This window comes from Bos indicus x Bos taurus, chromosome 1, assembly GCF_003369695.1.
Source record: "Bos indicus x Bos taurus breed Angus x Brahman F1 hybrid chromosome 1, Bos_hybrid_MaternalHap_v2.0, whole genome shotgun sequence".
In the NCBI taxonomy this organism is placed as follows: Eukaryota; Metazoa; Chordata; class Mammalia; order Artiodactyla; family Bovidae; genus Bos; species Bos indicus x Bos taurus.
The window spans coordinates 152557828-152573535 of record NC_040076.1 but is presented as its reverse complement, the minus strand read 5'-3'; the positions used below and the strand labels follow the sequence as shown (position 1 = coordinate 152573535).

The 15708-nt window shown below is 50.0% G+C and overlaps 1 protein-coding gene across 1 annotated transcript in view; it reads right to left on the bottom strand.

Moving 5' to 3' along the window:
* Nucleotides 1–238: 238 nt before the first annotated feature.
* The window catches only part of GALNT15 (polypeptide N-acetylgalactosaminyltransferase 15), a 46906-nt gene continuing 31436 nt past the window's right edge, over nt 239–15708 (bottom strand). The window contains exons 5-10 of the mRNA XM_027549418.1: nt 13818–13935; nt 9979–10173; nt 9104–9235; nt 8650–8754; nt 4419–4562; nt 239–2472 (exon numbers count right to left, since the gene is read on the bottom strand). Coding sequence (XP_027405219.1) covers nt 2326–2472; nt 4419–4562; nt 8650–8754; nt 9104–9235; nt 9979–10173; nt 13818–13935 — 841 coding nt within the window. The 3' untranslated portion in view covers nt 239–2325. The remainder of the gene's footprint in view (nt 2473–4418; nt 4563–8649; nt 8755–9103; nt 9236–9978; nt 10174–13817; nt 13936–15708) is intronic.

Sequence of the window (15708 nt, the reverse complement as noted above, 5' to 3'; positions counted from 1 at the left end):
TATGATGAGGAGAAGGTTGAATTTCTTTGAGAATTAAGTGGAGGCATCTGTTTTGTTTAAATTAAGGGTCTTTAAGTACCAGCCAGGGACTGAGTTGACAGCCATTTTTGTAATAAAGTAATAAATCATGGGGATGTTTAAGGAAGCAAGAAACACCACATTCTTACTTTGTTCAACCAATTAAGCAATAAGCCATCTGGGTCCTTTTGTAAATTACTGTCAAGCACAACTTATACAATTCAATTCAGCCTTTCATTTAATTATATTAATTTATTCCAGCAACTTTAAATACCAAACAATGCCAATACCAATGTTCATTTTTAAAATAGAAGTCTAGTTTAGCTTTTATTTTTTAATGATTAACACCCTTCCCAAGGTTGTCATGTGAGAATTTTTAGCTCTGTCTCGGCCTCAGGATATTAGAAGAATTTGTGTTGAACATAAACAAGTCTGAAAGAAGAAGATGGTGGCTGAATCTCTTCTTTCCATGGGATGATGAATCTGTCTAGATCAGTGCTATCCCACAGGCCTGTTTTCATGATGGAATGAAATGGAGAGCTATTGGATGGAGAGCTATTATCTGTGCTCTCCAACACAGTGGCTCTTAAGTCCTTGAAATGTGGCCAGTACTACTGAGGAACTGAGCCTAAATTTTCTTTAATTTTAATGAATTTATGTTTAGATAGCCACATGTAGCCAGTGGCTCTTTGCCCAAGTCTAGAGTATATTCTGAGGAAGGAAAAATACAGCGTGCCATTAACCTCAACAGGTGGAGAAGAGATGCGCAGTATGACGGATATTTTTTGGAAGCCTTCACTTCCTGCTCAGTGTTTGTTATCTGAAACACACTGCATCCCGAGACAGCCCAGAGGAGACCAGCATCTTTGAGGGGAGATTCATATGCTGACCGTGTGAAGAGGGAACTCCATCTGGAAGAGAAATGGGCACCACCTCTTAATCACAGAACCAACCCCACTCAACAACCCTTAAGTCCCATCTAGGTGGGCCAAGTCACAGCAAGAGAGACATCCGGCTTTCACCAGCATGGACTCTGCCCTGAGGAAGATGTGTTCTTCCTATGGCTGAATGTTCAGACGTGGGCCTCTTTGCGGGTAACCAGACATTTCCTGGGGGTTCAGACCCAGCCCTTTCAACCTCATGGACATCAACACCCCACTCTAGTTCCTCTCAAAGGAATTTTGACTCAGATGCTGGCAGTTCCCTCCCAGGGAGATTTGCCTCTTTGCAAAAGTTGCTTGTTCTGATCCAGTCAACGCAAACTTGGTAACAGGACATCAGGAGTTTCTCAACTGTACACACTTCCTTTTAGTGGGAGTGTTCAGTCTAAGCTGACCCAACACCAATGACTATAGAGAAGCATATTGCATGAGAATCTGATTATAGTTAATCAAGCTAGAGAAGAGTGAGGGCAAAGGTGAATGGAGGTAGAAAGTCCCAAGAAAATTCTCATTAACATGAAAACATCTTACTCCAGGTCTACTGACTCTCTGCAGTTGCTAGGCTGAGCTGAAAAGTGGGTAAAAGTCTCTGTAATCCTGTTTTCTCTAAGTAGCTTGCTTCCTTCATCTGAGCTATGGTTCAACCAATGAACATGAAATTTGTCTTCATAAACTTATTCTCAAGTTTTTGGATGTCAGAACTTTGTACCTTCTTCACACTTTAATTTTTATGGTTGTCAACACGGACAGTCTAGGGTAAGGCAGTTTAGAATAAACTGATCAGTAGGAATCTTGCGTCCTGAAGGTGTTGCCAGGCCTCTGTCCTCTGTTGCTGCTGTTTAGTCGCTCAGTCGTGTCCAGCTCTTTACGACCTCATGGACTCCAGCCTGCCAGGCTCCCCTGTCCATGGAATTTTCCAGGCAAGAATACTGGAGTGGGTTGCTACTTCCTTCTCCAGGGGATCTTCCCAACCCAGGGATGGAACCTACTTCTTCTGCATTGGCAGGTGGATCCTTTACTACTGAGCCACCAGAGAAGCCCCTTCTCTCCTTAGTCAGAGATAAAAGGAATTGTACAGTGCTCAGTGGGGGGAAAAAACAAGAATCTTCTGTACCATGCCATGATCATCTACCAGTGATGAAGACAAGGAGACAGTGGGTCCATATTTTTTGTCTAAAAGAGACAGTGGCCTGTGAAATAAGGGGCGGGAAGAAAAGACTTTCCGTATTCACGCATGGAGCTTGCGTTTCTGCTCTCGCCACCGCACACACGTAAACGGCCCGCTTCATGGACGGCACGTGCCGCTGCAGTTCCCCTGGGCTGGGCTGCGACGGCCACACTTCTGTGTTCCTTCAGAGGGTGGCCTTCACCGTTCATCCACGGTGCTGACACTGTCAAATCGCCACAGCTGGCTGGCTTTTCCGTCACACTCACGCAAGTACAGATCTTTATTGTTTTCCTGCACCACAGCTTCCATGCATTTCCCAGAGAGAATGTGAACAATCATTCCATTCTGAAAGGAGAGAAGAAAAGGAAAAATATATATATAAAGAAAACTAGTCAGACCCTCACAATCAGTCAGCAAAGAAAGAAATGCCTAAAATTTGTGCTAGTCATTAAGAGAACGATAAAAGGGTTGTCCGCTGGCCTGATAGGGAATTGGAGTATTTTGGCTACTATGTAATATAATTTATGTAGCCCTAAGTTTCCCAGGTAGCTCAGAGGTAAAGAATCCACCTGCCAAGCAGCAGACACAGGTTGGATCCCTGGGTCAGGAAGATCTCCTGGAGAAGGACATGGCAACCCACTCCTGTGTCCTTGCCTGGGAAATCCCACGGACGGAGGAGCCTGGTGAGCTAGGGTCCGTGGGGTTGCAAAAGAGTCAGACACAACTTCGCAACTAAACGACAACAATATGTAAGATAAAACTTCCCACCTTAACCATTTTTAAGTGTAAAATGTATTCGTGTTAAGTATGTTCACATTGTGATGAGACAGATCTCCAGAACTTCTTCTTCTTTCAAAACGGAAACTCAATTCCCATTGAACGAGAACTTCCCTTTCCCTGCTTCCCCTCGGGCCAGGTAACTACCGTTCTATTTTCCGTTTGTACGAATCTGACTTCTCTATGCACCTCATATTAAGTGTACTCATATAGTATTTGCCTTTTTGTGAGTGGCTTATTTCACTTAGAATAATGTCTTCAAGTTTCACCCATGTTGAAGCAAATGACAGGATTTCCTTCTTCCTTAAGATGGAATAATATTCCATTGTATGCACATAGCGTATTTTGTTCATTTATTCATCAATCACTGGACTCTTGGGTTGCTTCCGCCTCTTGACTATTGTGAACAGTGTTGCTATGAACAGTACCTCATTTCTTTTTATGGCTGGATGAGAATACTTTTTTAAAGTCTTACTTTCTAATGCCTGAAAGATGCTGGGTATATCTTAGTCACTAATCTTTTACACATTATGCTTAAATGCGGTTTCTAAATCTATCTTATCCAGAGGCCTTGCTTAGAATGATCCTTTATGATCATTCATAAGGGCCTTAACTTGGTTTCCACGAATTCTCTGAGCACGTGTGGCCCCCTGAGCCCTGGGCTCACCTGTCGCCAGAGCCCCAAGAGCTTTGTTCTCAACATTTCTTGTGAGTTCAGCTTAAGTCTTAGACTATATGATTTTCCTCTTTCACAGCCTGCTTTAAGAGCGCTGATGCATGGAGTTCTGATTAGTTATTTAACCTCCACTATTTCTAAGCAAAAGGTGAAGATAAGACATTTTAAAAAGACATGTGTATTAATTTGTTTTTTCATGTCCTTACACCCTAGCTCACGTCAGAAGGGATTTGAGGTGAAGGAAAAACAATGTAGACAGTTGTTAATACTGTCTCCTTCCAACCCTTAAAGTGCTCACTCTGCCTAAATACTTAGACTCCTCCTAGTTCCTCTTTATTGGATGCTGACCTCTAGAAAGGAGCTAGAGCCTCTCTCTGGGGTAATGGGAATTCAAGTCTTACGAAAATGATGAAACGCTCAGCACGAAATTAGCAAAGGAAGAAAGTACAATCTACGCCATCATCTATTTGGTTGTGGAACAGGAGGTGGGCCTTTCCTCTGCTCCTAAAAGCACACCACCCATGGGGTTTGACAGCGTCTGTAACACGCCCCACAGTCCTACTCGAGGCCTAAAGCGGATAAACTTTAAAGCTAGGGGGTCTCCACTTTCCAGTGCATGAAGACTGAGCAACGCAGAGACCTGGGAAATTAGCACCTTCTGGATGCTGGCGGATAACTCGGCTGCAAGGTTGGCTTCACCGCCCTCCAAGGCCTTAGTGCCAAGCCACTAAGTTCAGCCCCAGGGACACAGGCTTGTGCGGTAATACTTGACCTCTCGGAAGAGGCAGACACGTGCCCGCCAGCGGCCCAGTGAGCTCCTCCTGGGTGGGTCACTCACCTCCTGGTGGTCCCAGTGCTGCTGGTGGATGGCAGGGCCCCCCTCGGTGCAGTTCTGGAGAATCACCTGCTCTCGCCTGACGTCAAAGCACAGGTGCCCTGGGCCGCCGTAGCGGATGGTGCTCCGGCCCGTGTGCTCCAGGCGCTGGGACAGGGGAATGGCCGTTAGCACCACTAGAAGGAGACCCTGTCCAAAGCTGGATAAGGGAAGGAGAGCTCACCGCAACAGGGCCGAGGTCTGGGGGCAAGCTTCAGATTCCGATGGAGTCAACAAGGCTCTGTCTCATAGTCAGGTTCACAGATACCAAGCTGGACTAGCCCTGACCTCTGACACCACCTCACTACAGTTACCGTGACACTCACATTTATACATTCTGACAGTCTTCTCCCTTATTCTATTTACCGCAACATAGGCGAAGCCATCAGGCTTCCCTCATAGCTTAGCTGGTAAAGAATCCACCTGCAATGCAGGAGATCCCAGTTCAATTCCCAGGTTGGGAAGATCTGCTGGAGAAGGGATAGGCTACCCACTCCAGTATTCTTGGGCTTCCCTGGTGGCTCAGCTGGTAAAGAATCCGCCTCCAATGCGGGAGACCTGGGTTCAATGCCTGGGCTGGGGAGATCCCCTGGAGAAGGGAAAGGCTACCCGCTCCAGTCTTCTGGCCTGGAGAAGTCCATGGACTGCATAGTCCACGGGGTCGCAAAGAACCAGGCAGGACTGAGCGACCCTCACTTTCCTTTCACTTCCAGGTGAAGCCATGCAGGATGCCCTGTGTTTTGTGAGGGTCCCTGGAGATTTCTCTTTGCTATAAACTTAGTTCCTTATACATAAAAGAGTGTGTTTCTTCTTATTCTTAATACAGCATATGGTGGTTTCAGCTTAGCAAGTTCACAGTTTTTCTTGATACAGAAGCCGTTGCTAATCCCCACCTTCCCACCAAGAATCTTGATGGTGGTTTAGTCACTAAGTTGGGTCTGATTCTTGCGACCCTGGGGACTGGGAACTTACCAGGATCCTCTGTCCATGGGATTCTCCAGGCAAGAATACTGGAGTGGGTTGCCATGTCCTTCTCCAGGGGACTCTTCCCAGGAATCGAACCCAGGACTCCTGCACTGCAGGCAGATTCTTTACCGACTGAGCTACAAGGGAAGCCCAAGAATCTTAACTCCCAAACCTAACATTCCTCTTGCATGAGGGAGACCATTATCCCTACTTGCAGATGAGGAAACCAAGACCCAGAGAGGTTAAGAAGCCTGCCTGACATCACACAGCCAGAAGGTGAGGTGCGTCCACGGTCATAAAGCCTCCTCACCTACCACTCTCTCTCTGTCCTCTGGGCCAGGAGTGCCCATTGGTGATTCTAGAACACTGGTAGACAGTAAAACCAGAAGAGGACAAAGGGATCCTGATTGCCTGCTTCCCAACAAGTCCTGCAGGCCCAAGGCCTTCGCCTGGGGTCCCAGAGCCTCGCTGATCCTGCCTGCAGGGCTGAACCCTTGAAAGCATTTTCTTGCTTTGGCCCCAGGCTCTCGGGGGCTTATCTGACTCAGTATCTCCAGGAACTCACACTTTATTGTTTGCTTTTAATATAGGCCTTTGGGGTAGAAGAGCTTAATGCAACAGCCCCATCACAGGCTCAAAGCAGAAAGACTTGGGGGTGGGCTAGACTTTTTAGGTTATCATCCAAGCTGTGAAAAGAAGTGAACCCCCCCCCCCCCAACCCTCGGCCAAAGTCACAGGGGCGTCCCATTACCTGGGCAGGTATTTGTGTGATGGGAATTTGAAGAGAAGAAATGCCCTCCCACAGAAGCCCTTCCTGATAAGCCAGGAGCCCACATGATGCTGGAAGCACCCTCTGCCTCTAACCTCCCCCTCACTCGGCGAGGATCTCCTAGTCCGTCCCGCCAGCTGCGAGCGCCCACCTGCAGGACCTCAAGTCAAGGAGACCCTCCCCCTGTGGGAGAGTGCCTGCCCCGAGTCGTGTTCATCGTCCCTCTTTGGCCGCCCCTCAGGTCATAAGCTAGAGAAGGAAATGGCAGCCCACCCCAGTATTCTTGCCTAGAGAATCCCACGGACAGAGGAGTCTGGTGGGCTGCTGTCCGGGGTCACAGAGTCGGACACGACTGAAGTGACTTAGCAGCCACAGCAGCAGCAGCAGCGGGTCATAAGCTTCTGTTGTCCTGGGGCGGCCAGCCCTTCCGGCTACCCCCGGGGTCCAGCCTCGCTGCGGAGGGAGCCCCCGGGAATCCGTGGACAGACGGTCTCCAGCACACCCGCCCCAGGAGAGCTGTTCCCCTCCCTTCCCCAGGGGCATTTCCACCCTCTGCCTCCCTTCTGACTGTGGAGTGCAAGTCCTTTTCCCTGAGGAAGGAGTTTCACAGACCACATGCTGAGTGCTGAGTGAAGCTGCTCCTCGGAGACCTGCAGCCAGCTGGGTGACCCCTCGTCCGGCAAGTGGGGCGGGGGCGCTGAGGCCACGAGGCTGTCTGCCCAAATCCAGCCCTTTCTCCCAACACACACACACACACACACACACACATGGCTGTTGTGTTGCCCTAAGAGCCCCCTCTGGCCTGGAAGTCTTGGCCCCCAGAGGTCCGTATTAAATGCCTGAAAGACGCAGCGTATCTACTCGGGCAGGACTCAGCGCCAGCAGCTCGGAATCTCAGGAACAGTCACAGTCACAGGTCTGAGGCACCGCTGTAAACGGGGGGCGCTTTCTGGGGTCTCCTCGCTCCCTCGGGGCTTCTGTGCCCACAGACCCTGCTTGGTCACCCGCTGTCCCCGTCTCTGGTTCTAGTTGGCTAATGGTCTTGAACTGGTCTTGAACTGGTTTCAAAAAGGTGCCCTGGTGGGAATTTGCCTGCACATAAGTTTTCTTTGATCTCCAATTATAGATTTTTAATTTAAATGATGAACTTTTCCATTTTGTAAATAAGTTCATTTGCATCATCTTTTAGATTCCATACATAAGAGATATCTTAAGATATTTGTCTTTCTCTGACTTACTTCAGTTAGCATGTTTACAAACCAGGAACAGACCCACATTCAGAGAAGACAAACTTATGCTTACCAAAGGGAAAAAGGTGGGGGAACAGATAAATTAGGAGTTTGGGATTAGCAGACACGAACTACTATACATAAAATAGATAAACAGCAAGGCCCTACTGTATAGCACAGGGATCTATATTCAATATCCTGTAATAAGCTACAACAGGAAAGAATCCGAAAAAGAATATAAATATGTATATATGTAGAACTGAATCACTTTGCTATACACCAGAAGCTAAGACAACATTGTAGATCAACTACACTCCAATAATGGAGAAGGCAATGGCACCCCACTCCAGTACTCTTGCCTGGAAAATCCATGGACGGAGGCGCCTGGTGGGCTGCAGTCCATGGGGTCGCCAAGAGTCGGACTTGACTGAGCGACTTCACTTTCACTTCTCACTTTCATGCACTGGAGAAGGAAATGGCAACCCACTCCAGTGTTCTTGCCTGGAGAATCCCAGGGACGGGGGAGCCTGGTGGGCTGCTGTCTATGGGGTCGCACAGAGTCGGACACGACTGAAGCGTCTTAGCAGCAGTAGCAGCAGCACACTCCAATAAAAAGAAAAAAAGGAAATTCCCTAGCAGGGCAGAGGTGGGGATTCCACGCTTCCCCTGTAGGGGGCATGGGTTTGATCCTTAGTTGGGGATCCTGCACACTGTGAGGCTTGGCCAGTAAGTAAACAATTTTTTTTTTTTAATGGGAGTCTTTTTCATGAATTCTGGATTTCCAGTGTCTTTTATGTTTTTGGATGATCTCGTAATACTGGATCCACTTCCACACAAGACAAGAGACATGCATGTGGCAGGGGCAGGCGCTCCTCAGTGAGAACAGCCTCTGCCCACCTCCCTGTGCCCACCGCCCCTTACCCACCGCGATTCTGGAGACACCTGCCTTGGTCGCCCCTGGGCTAGCCGCCCTCCAAGTCTCTGTTCCCTTTTCTGTCAGCCGAACGCACTGGCTAAACAGCCCGACCCTTTCCCTTGGGCTCAGAGGCTCGCCTTCTCTGACGGCTCCACATCTGGGCTAGGGGCTGGGGACAGGTTGGGGGGCGGGTCACAAAAGTGGGGGACCAGGCATAGTGAAGGACGCGGGACCCGGGAAAGGAGAGGCCCCCAGAGGAAGAGAGGGGCACCCCGGCAAAGACCCCCTGGGGGTCTGGGCGCGCTGGCCACCCACCTGCTGCGGCTCACCGTCCCTGCAGGGGGCCAGCATCATGGCACAGCCTGGGGCCGCCTCCTGCCCCGCGCAGTCCGCGCAGAAGCCCAGTCCAGTGTTGTGGAGCTGTAAGCAGACACACGGGGGTGAATCCCACCCTCCGCGCAAGACGCCCTCTGTCAGCAGCGTTCCCCTCCTTCCCTCTCCGCAGTGACCCTCAAGGCCCACGTGGGGGCCACAGAAGCGAGGGAGGTCAAGCTCAAGCCAGCGATCCTAAGGGCCGGGCCTCCTGAAGGACGTGGACGCACCCCAGGGTGAGGGGCCCTGTGGTGGGTTGCAGCACAGCCCAGCCATCCCTCAGGGAGGCCCCGCTGGGCCGGGCCTGGGCGCCCGGGGTTGGGGGAGAGCCAGGCCCTGGATGGGGAAGCCACTCAGCCCGTTTCCTCCTCTGCCCTTTGTCTTTCTCATGCCTTGCCTTTCCGGAGAACCTGGGCCTGCGTTCCAGTGGGTACAGCTCGGGGTAGACGTTGGCCAGAAACCAGTGGAAGGTCCGGCAGCCCAACCTCCTCTGCAGCTGCTGGCGCTCTGTGCAGTCCGGCTTCTCAGCCTGGGGAGGGGGGAGACACAGGCGGCAGCGCGGAGAAAGCGGCTTTACATCAGAGCTCACGTAGGGGAGGGACGGGGTCTGGGAGGGAGCTGAGGGGGGCGGACAGCGCGCGTGACCGTGGGCCGCGTCCCGCGCCAAGCAGTGTTCACGTGTCCTGCCAGCAGAACTGTGCTGAGTGGTCGTGGGCCAGTTGAAAATGCCCTGTTTGTGGACATTTAATCAAATGTTTGAAGGGTTTGTTTTTCTGGGCCTTTGGGGGGAGGTCCTTTACGTTTAGGCTTCTATTTGTTTCACGTCTTGGGGTAATTGCATAGCCCTGAGCACTTTCCCTGGGATGAAAGGGCCCTCGGGGGCCATCTCAACAATTACGCCCCACCCGGTTTTTCCTCTGGGCCCAGGATGAACGGTCGCAGCCTTAGATGTGATGACAGACTGTCCCATGATGACAGACACCGCCCCACAGACATCCGGGGATTCGAGGCCACAGACATCCGGGGATTCGAGCTGTGAGCACTTCCCCCTCCCACTGCTCCCCCCACCCCCCGCCCCGCCCAGACGCTGGGAGAGACAGAGGACAACCCCACCGGGAGAGGGAACCCCTTGAGAGGGCCCCCGTGGAAGTACCAGCTGGAAGCTTCTATTTGCCCTTCAAGGCGGAGGGGAGGTGCTTCTGGCCCAGCCTCCAGCTGCGGAGGGGGCCCTGGGTGGGCACAGAAGCCTCTGCTGGGCTCCCCCTCCCTTACCTTGCTCAGGGACAAGGCCTCTGGACTCTGCTTGTAGAAGGTTTCTTTGAAGGAGTCCAGCCAGGTCTCAGCGATGCGGACCTTGTTCTGCAGGGCGGCCTCCTGCTCAAGCTGGGAGTGGGCATCTTCATTTTGGTAGAGGTGCCCCACCCGGGAGCAGGGCAGGATTTCCACGGAGCCCCCACAGAGCCAGGTCTGCCAGGAAAGGAGAAAACACACATCTCTGTGCTCCTCTCCAGGGAAGTGGGACGCGAGGGACCCTGGGAGGGGCTGGCAAAATGCCTGGGGCATCACGAGTGCACAGTGACGCTACTTCTCAGGGTGGAACAGTTTCCTGATCTGAGAGTTCTGGGCAAGGGGGATGGACAGGTGGGGAGAACCAGGGCGGTGGTCCCAGGCCAGGACCTGTGGGTTGAGGGGTCACACCCCGGCAACAACGGGAGACAGTGGAAACAGTGGCAGACTTCATTTTTGGGGGGCTCCAAAATCACTGAAGTCAAGTGGGCCTTAGAAAGCATCACTACGAACAAAGCTAGTAGAGGTGATGGAATTCCAGTTGAGCTATTCCAAATCCTAAACGATGATGCTGTGAAAGTGCTGCACTCAATATGCCAGCAAATTTGGAAAACTCAGCAGTGGCCACAGGACTGGAAAAGGTCAGTTTTCATTCCAATCCAAAGAAAGGCAATGCCAAAGAATGCTCAAACTACTACACAATTGCACTCATCTCACACGCTAGTAAAGTAATGCTCAAAATTCTCCAAGCCAGGCTTCAACAGTACGTGAACTGTGAATTTCCAGATGTTCAAGCTGGTTTTAGAAAAGGCAGAGGAACCAGAGATCAAATTGCCAACATCCACTGGATCATGGAAAAAGCAAGAGAGTTCCAGAAAAACATCTATTTCTGCTTTATTGACTATGCCAAAGCCTTTGACTGTGTGCATCACAATAAACTGTGGACAATTCTGAAAGAGATGGGAATACCAGACCACCTGATCTGCCTCTTGAGAAATGTGTATGCAGGTCAGGAAGCAACAGTTAGAACTGGACATGGAACAACAGACTGGTTCCAAATAGGAAAAGGAGTACGTCAAGGCTGTGTATTGTCACCCTGTTTATTTAACTTATATGCAGAGTACATCATGAGAATCTCTGGGCTGGAAGAAGCACAAGCTGGAATCAAGATTGCTGGGAGAAATATCAATAACCTCAGATATGCAGATGACACTACCCTTACGGCAGAAAGTGAAGAGGAACTAAAAAGCCTCTTGATGAAAGTGAAAGTGGAGAGTGAAAAGGTTGGCTTAAAGCTCAATGTTCAGAAAACAAAGATCATGGCATCCGGTCCCATCACTTCATGGGAAATAGATGGGGAAACAGTGGAAACAGTGTCAGACTTTACTTTTCTGGGTTCCCAAATCACTGCATATGGTGACTGCAGCCATGAAATTAAAGACGCTTACTCCTTGGAAGGAAAGTTATGACCAACCTAGAGAGCATATTCAAGAGCAGAGACATTACTTTGCCAACAAAGGTCTGTCTAGTCAAGGCTATGGTTTTTCCTGTGGTCATGTATGGATGTGAGAGTTGGACTGTGAAGAAGGCTGAGCGCTAAAGAATTGATGCTTTTGAACTGTGGTGTTGGAGAAGACTGTTGAGAGTCCCTTGGACTGCAAGGAGATCCAATTAGTCCATTCTGAAGGAGATCAGCCCTGGGATTTCTTTGGAAGGAATGATGCTAAAGCTGAAACTCCAGTACTTTGGCCACCTCATGCGATGAGTTGACTCATTGGAAAAGACTCTAATGCTGGGAGGGATTGGGGGCAGGAGGAGAAGGGGACGACAGAGGATGAGATGGCTGGATGGCATCACTGACTTGATGGACGTGAGTCTGAGTGAACTCTGGGAGTTGGTGATGGACAGGGAGGCCTGGCGTGCTGCGATTCATGGGGTCACAAAGAGTCGGACACGACTGAGCGACTGATCTGATCTGAAAATCACTGCAGATGGTGACTGCAGCCATGAAATTATAAGACGCTTACTGCTTGGAAGGAAAGTTATGACCAATCTAGACAGCATATTAAAAAGCAGAGACATTACTTTGACAACAAAGTCTGTCTAGTCAAGCCTATGGTTTTTCCAGTGGTCATGAATGGATGTGAGAGTTGGACCATAAAGAAAGCTGAGCGCCGAAGAATTGATGCTTTTGAACTGTGGTGTTGGAGAAGACTCTTCAGAGTCCCTTGGACTGCAAAGAGATCCAACCAGTCCATCCTAAAGGAAATCAACCCTGAGTGTTCATTGGAGGGACTGATGCTGAAGCTGAAACTCCAATACTTTGGCCACCTGATGCAAATAGCTGACTTATTAGAAAAGACCCTGATGCTGGGAAAGATTGAAGGCAGGAGGAAAAGGGGATGACAGAGGATGAGATGGTTGGATGGCATCACCAACTCAATGGACATGAGTTTGAGTAAGCTCTGGGAGTTGGTGATGGACAGGGAGGCCTGGTATGCTGCACTCCATGGGGTCGATAGAGTTAGACACGACTGAGCCACTGAACTGAACCCCTGCAACTGCCTGAATGTCCCTGCCCTGCTCCTGAAACATATGCCCAGATTCAGCACTTAGAGGATGCGTCATGCTGTTAACACCTGGACTCTCCCAAGGCTGCTTCCTGGGGAGAAAGAGTACCCCTAGTGGCCAGGGAATCTCTAAAAGTTTGTGAAGTCTCCTGCTGCAAAGTTACCAGAAGCCATTCCTGTGGAGATTAAAGCAAGCTTTCCTCAGTCTTTCCTACTTCTGGGAGTTTCCCTGCTCTCCACTCACTCCTACTCCCAAGTGCCTGGAGTTCATCCAACAGGAAGTCTCTTATTCCCTACTTGGCAATAAAGAGGAAAGCGAAAACCTCCCTAGGACAGGCAGAACCAAAAGGCACCAAGCAGGCAAACCACGGGCTTTCCAAACTGTGTGCCAAGGCACCCCAGGGTGCCAGAGCAAACCCAGACAGCTGAGTGGGCTGTTTCCAACGTTCGGGAGAAACACAATGACACCTGTTGGATGTTCTGCAAACTGATTTCAGTCTCAGATTGCTGTACTTTCAATGCTCTGTGTCTTCGCTGGGTTGGGTTTTCAGGGGTTGCTGTGGTGAAAAACCAGGCTAAAAATCAATGAGGAAATGAGGGTGGAGGGTCCTGATCTGATCCAAGGCTTGAGAAATTGTGTGGTGCACAGTGGGGCTACGCTGTTTGGACAAATACTTATTAACTTATTAAGTTGTTTAGTCACTAAGTCGTGTCTGACTCTTGCGACCCCATGGACAAAGAAGCCTGACAGGCTGTAGTCCATGGGATTCTCCAGGCAAGAATTCTGAAGTGGGTGGCCATTTCCTTCTCCAGGGGATCTTCCAAACCCAGGAATCAAACCTGGGTCTCCTGCATTGTAGGCGGATTCTTTACCAACTGAGCTACAAGGGAAGCCCCATTACGTTGTTCGGATCAAACTAAGCACACAGAACTGTGTGGTATTTGCTTCGGCCAGTGGGCATGGTGAAAACTCTCCAGGTGCTAAGGCTGCTGGCCTCGGAGGACGTCTAGGAAGTTCTGCGTCAGGCGGAGATGACTGAAGACATGCTTTTTCCTATGAGCGGGCTCAACAAGTGGGTTCAGGAGGGAGACTGTGATGAAGTCAAGAGAGAGGACAGAGGGGGAGAAAGCAGGGTGGGACACCCCCCTCATGATGACTCTGTGTTTGTCTGAAGCAGCATCCTTGACCTCCAAGCTGTGACCCTACCCATGGCTCCAGAGAACCTCTGGGGCCTCCCGCGGCCCAGGACGTACCTTAAGAGACAGCTCGAGGTTTCCGCCTCCCTGCAGTGACAGGAGAGGGTCGTACGCTCCGGTGTTTTGGAAGTAATGTCGGTCCACGGCCACCACCCCGCCAGGCACCACGGGGCTTCTGGGAAGAGAAGGTGGGAACAGACAGCAGTTCAGAACCCGGAGTGCCTGGGGGTGGGGACAGCAGGTGGGGATGCTCCAGGGGCCCAGAGAATGGACTCGGGGCTCAGTCAGACCTCAAGGCTTTTAGTTGCGAGACTGGAGCCAAGTGAGCATGTCACAAGTCCCGGGGTTTCATGAAAGGAGAGCTCTGGCCGCCTGGACCTTTTATACCGCATCCTGGGACTCTGCTTCTTCAGGGAGGGCCCCCTCTCTGGTGAGGTCTTTGGGAAGAAGACCTTGGTTAAAATAAGATGCCCTGAGGGCAGCAGCACCAGGCCTGGACCAAAGCGGCCAGCGGGCCTCTTCCTGCGCTCACTCTTGACCTCACACTCTTATCTGCTTCACGATCACGGCACCCCCTAAGACGAATTCCGCAGGGACTCTGGAATAGATAGGTCCCCAGCCGCTCTGGGGGAAATACATGTGCCTTAAAAACACAGAAAGCTGGAATCCCTGAGTGAGGGAATTAGGATGACAGCAACATCCTTTAGAAGAGCTTACCTGAGGAGGACAGAGCCAGAGCCTTCGGAATCAGAATCTCTTCATTCAAAAGAGCACACATTTCACTATGGCCAAACTCTGGGTATGCCTCAGGAGTGGATGACTCAGAGTTCAGATTTTTTTAATTACCAAGACAATAGTTTTACATGAACAAAACTACTGACATTTGGGCTATTAAAAACATGAAGTTATACCACACTAAAAACCAGTAGTATAGTTATTTCCAGTTTTACCACTTACAATTTGTAAGATCTTCGATGAGATAGATGACCACTCTGGGCTCAATTTCATCACCTCTAACTGGGGACAGTAACGGTGCTTCATAATAAGAGTTTTGGGGGACTAAAAGAAATGTCACGTGAAGTACATTTGCTTGCCAAAACCCAAAGATCTCTGAAACTCAAGTGCTTCCTCATGATGCCTTTGGCAGCAAGCCCTGTCCTGAACTGACATGGGTATCTGTATAGCCTTTATGTGCCTGGCAATGACAGATTGTATTTAAAACTTGTCTGTAAAACACAGCAGAGTGGAGCCACGAAGAGCACTGTGGCAGGAGGCTGGCCTCCAAGTTTAACCTTGGATCTACCGCTTAACAACTTCATGCAACTGGGCAACCTCTGGAGGCTTCATGTCTAATTTAATCTCTGTGTACCTCCATTTTCACATGTGGGAAATGGGACTAATAATAGTGATTAGTAACAGTAACTGCTGCACAGAATTATGTGCGTGCTAAGTCACTCCAGTCGTGTCGGACTCTGCGTGACCCTGTGGACTGAAGCCCACCAGGCTCCTCTGTCCATGGGATTCTCCAGGCAAGAAAATGAGTGGGTTGCCATGCCCTCCTCCAGGGGATCTTCATGACCCAGGGATCCAACCTGTGTCTCTTGCGTCTCCTGCATTGGCAGGCAGGTTCTTACCACTGAGCCAGCTGATATGTATAATATGTTTATAGCATTAACTAAGCACATGTTCAATAAATATCACTTAATACTATCATTTGCAAATGTACAGATGATGATATCCTTTCTGGAATTTTCTTGGCATCTGTATATAATCAGTACCCAACATCATCCTAATTCCTCTTTCATGCTCTCTCACAAGACTGATGAGAGAAGCCATGAAGTCAGAGTATCCAGGGTGGGGAAGACACAGTTAAAAATGTATTAATGTGTGTGAAAAGCGATCTGGGCCCTGCACAGGGAGACTGAGGCCTCCACAGGGGCCGGGTAGC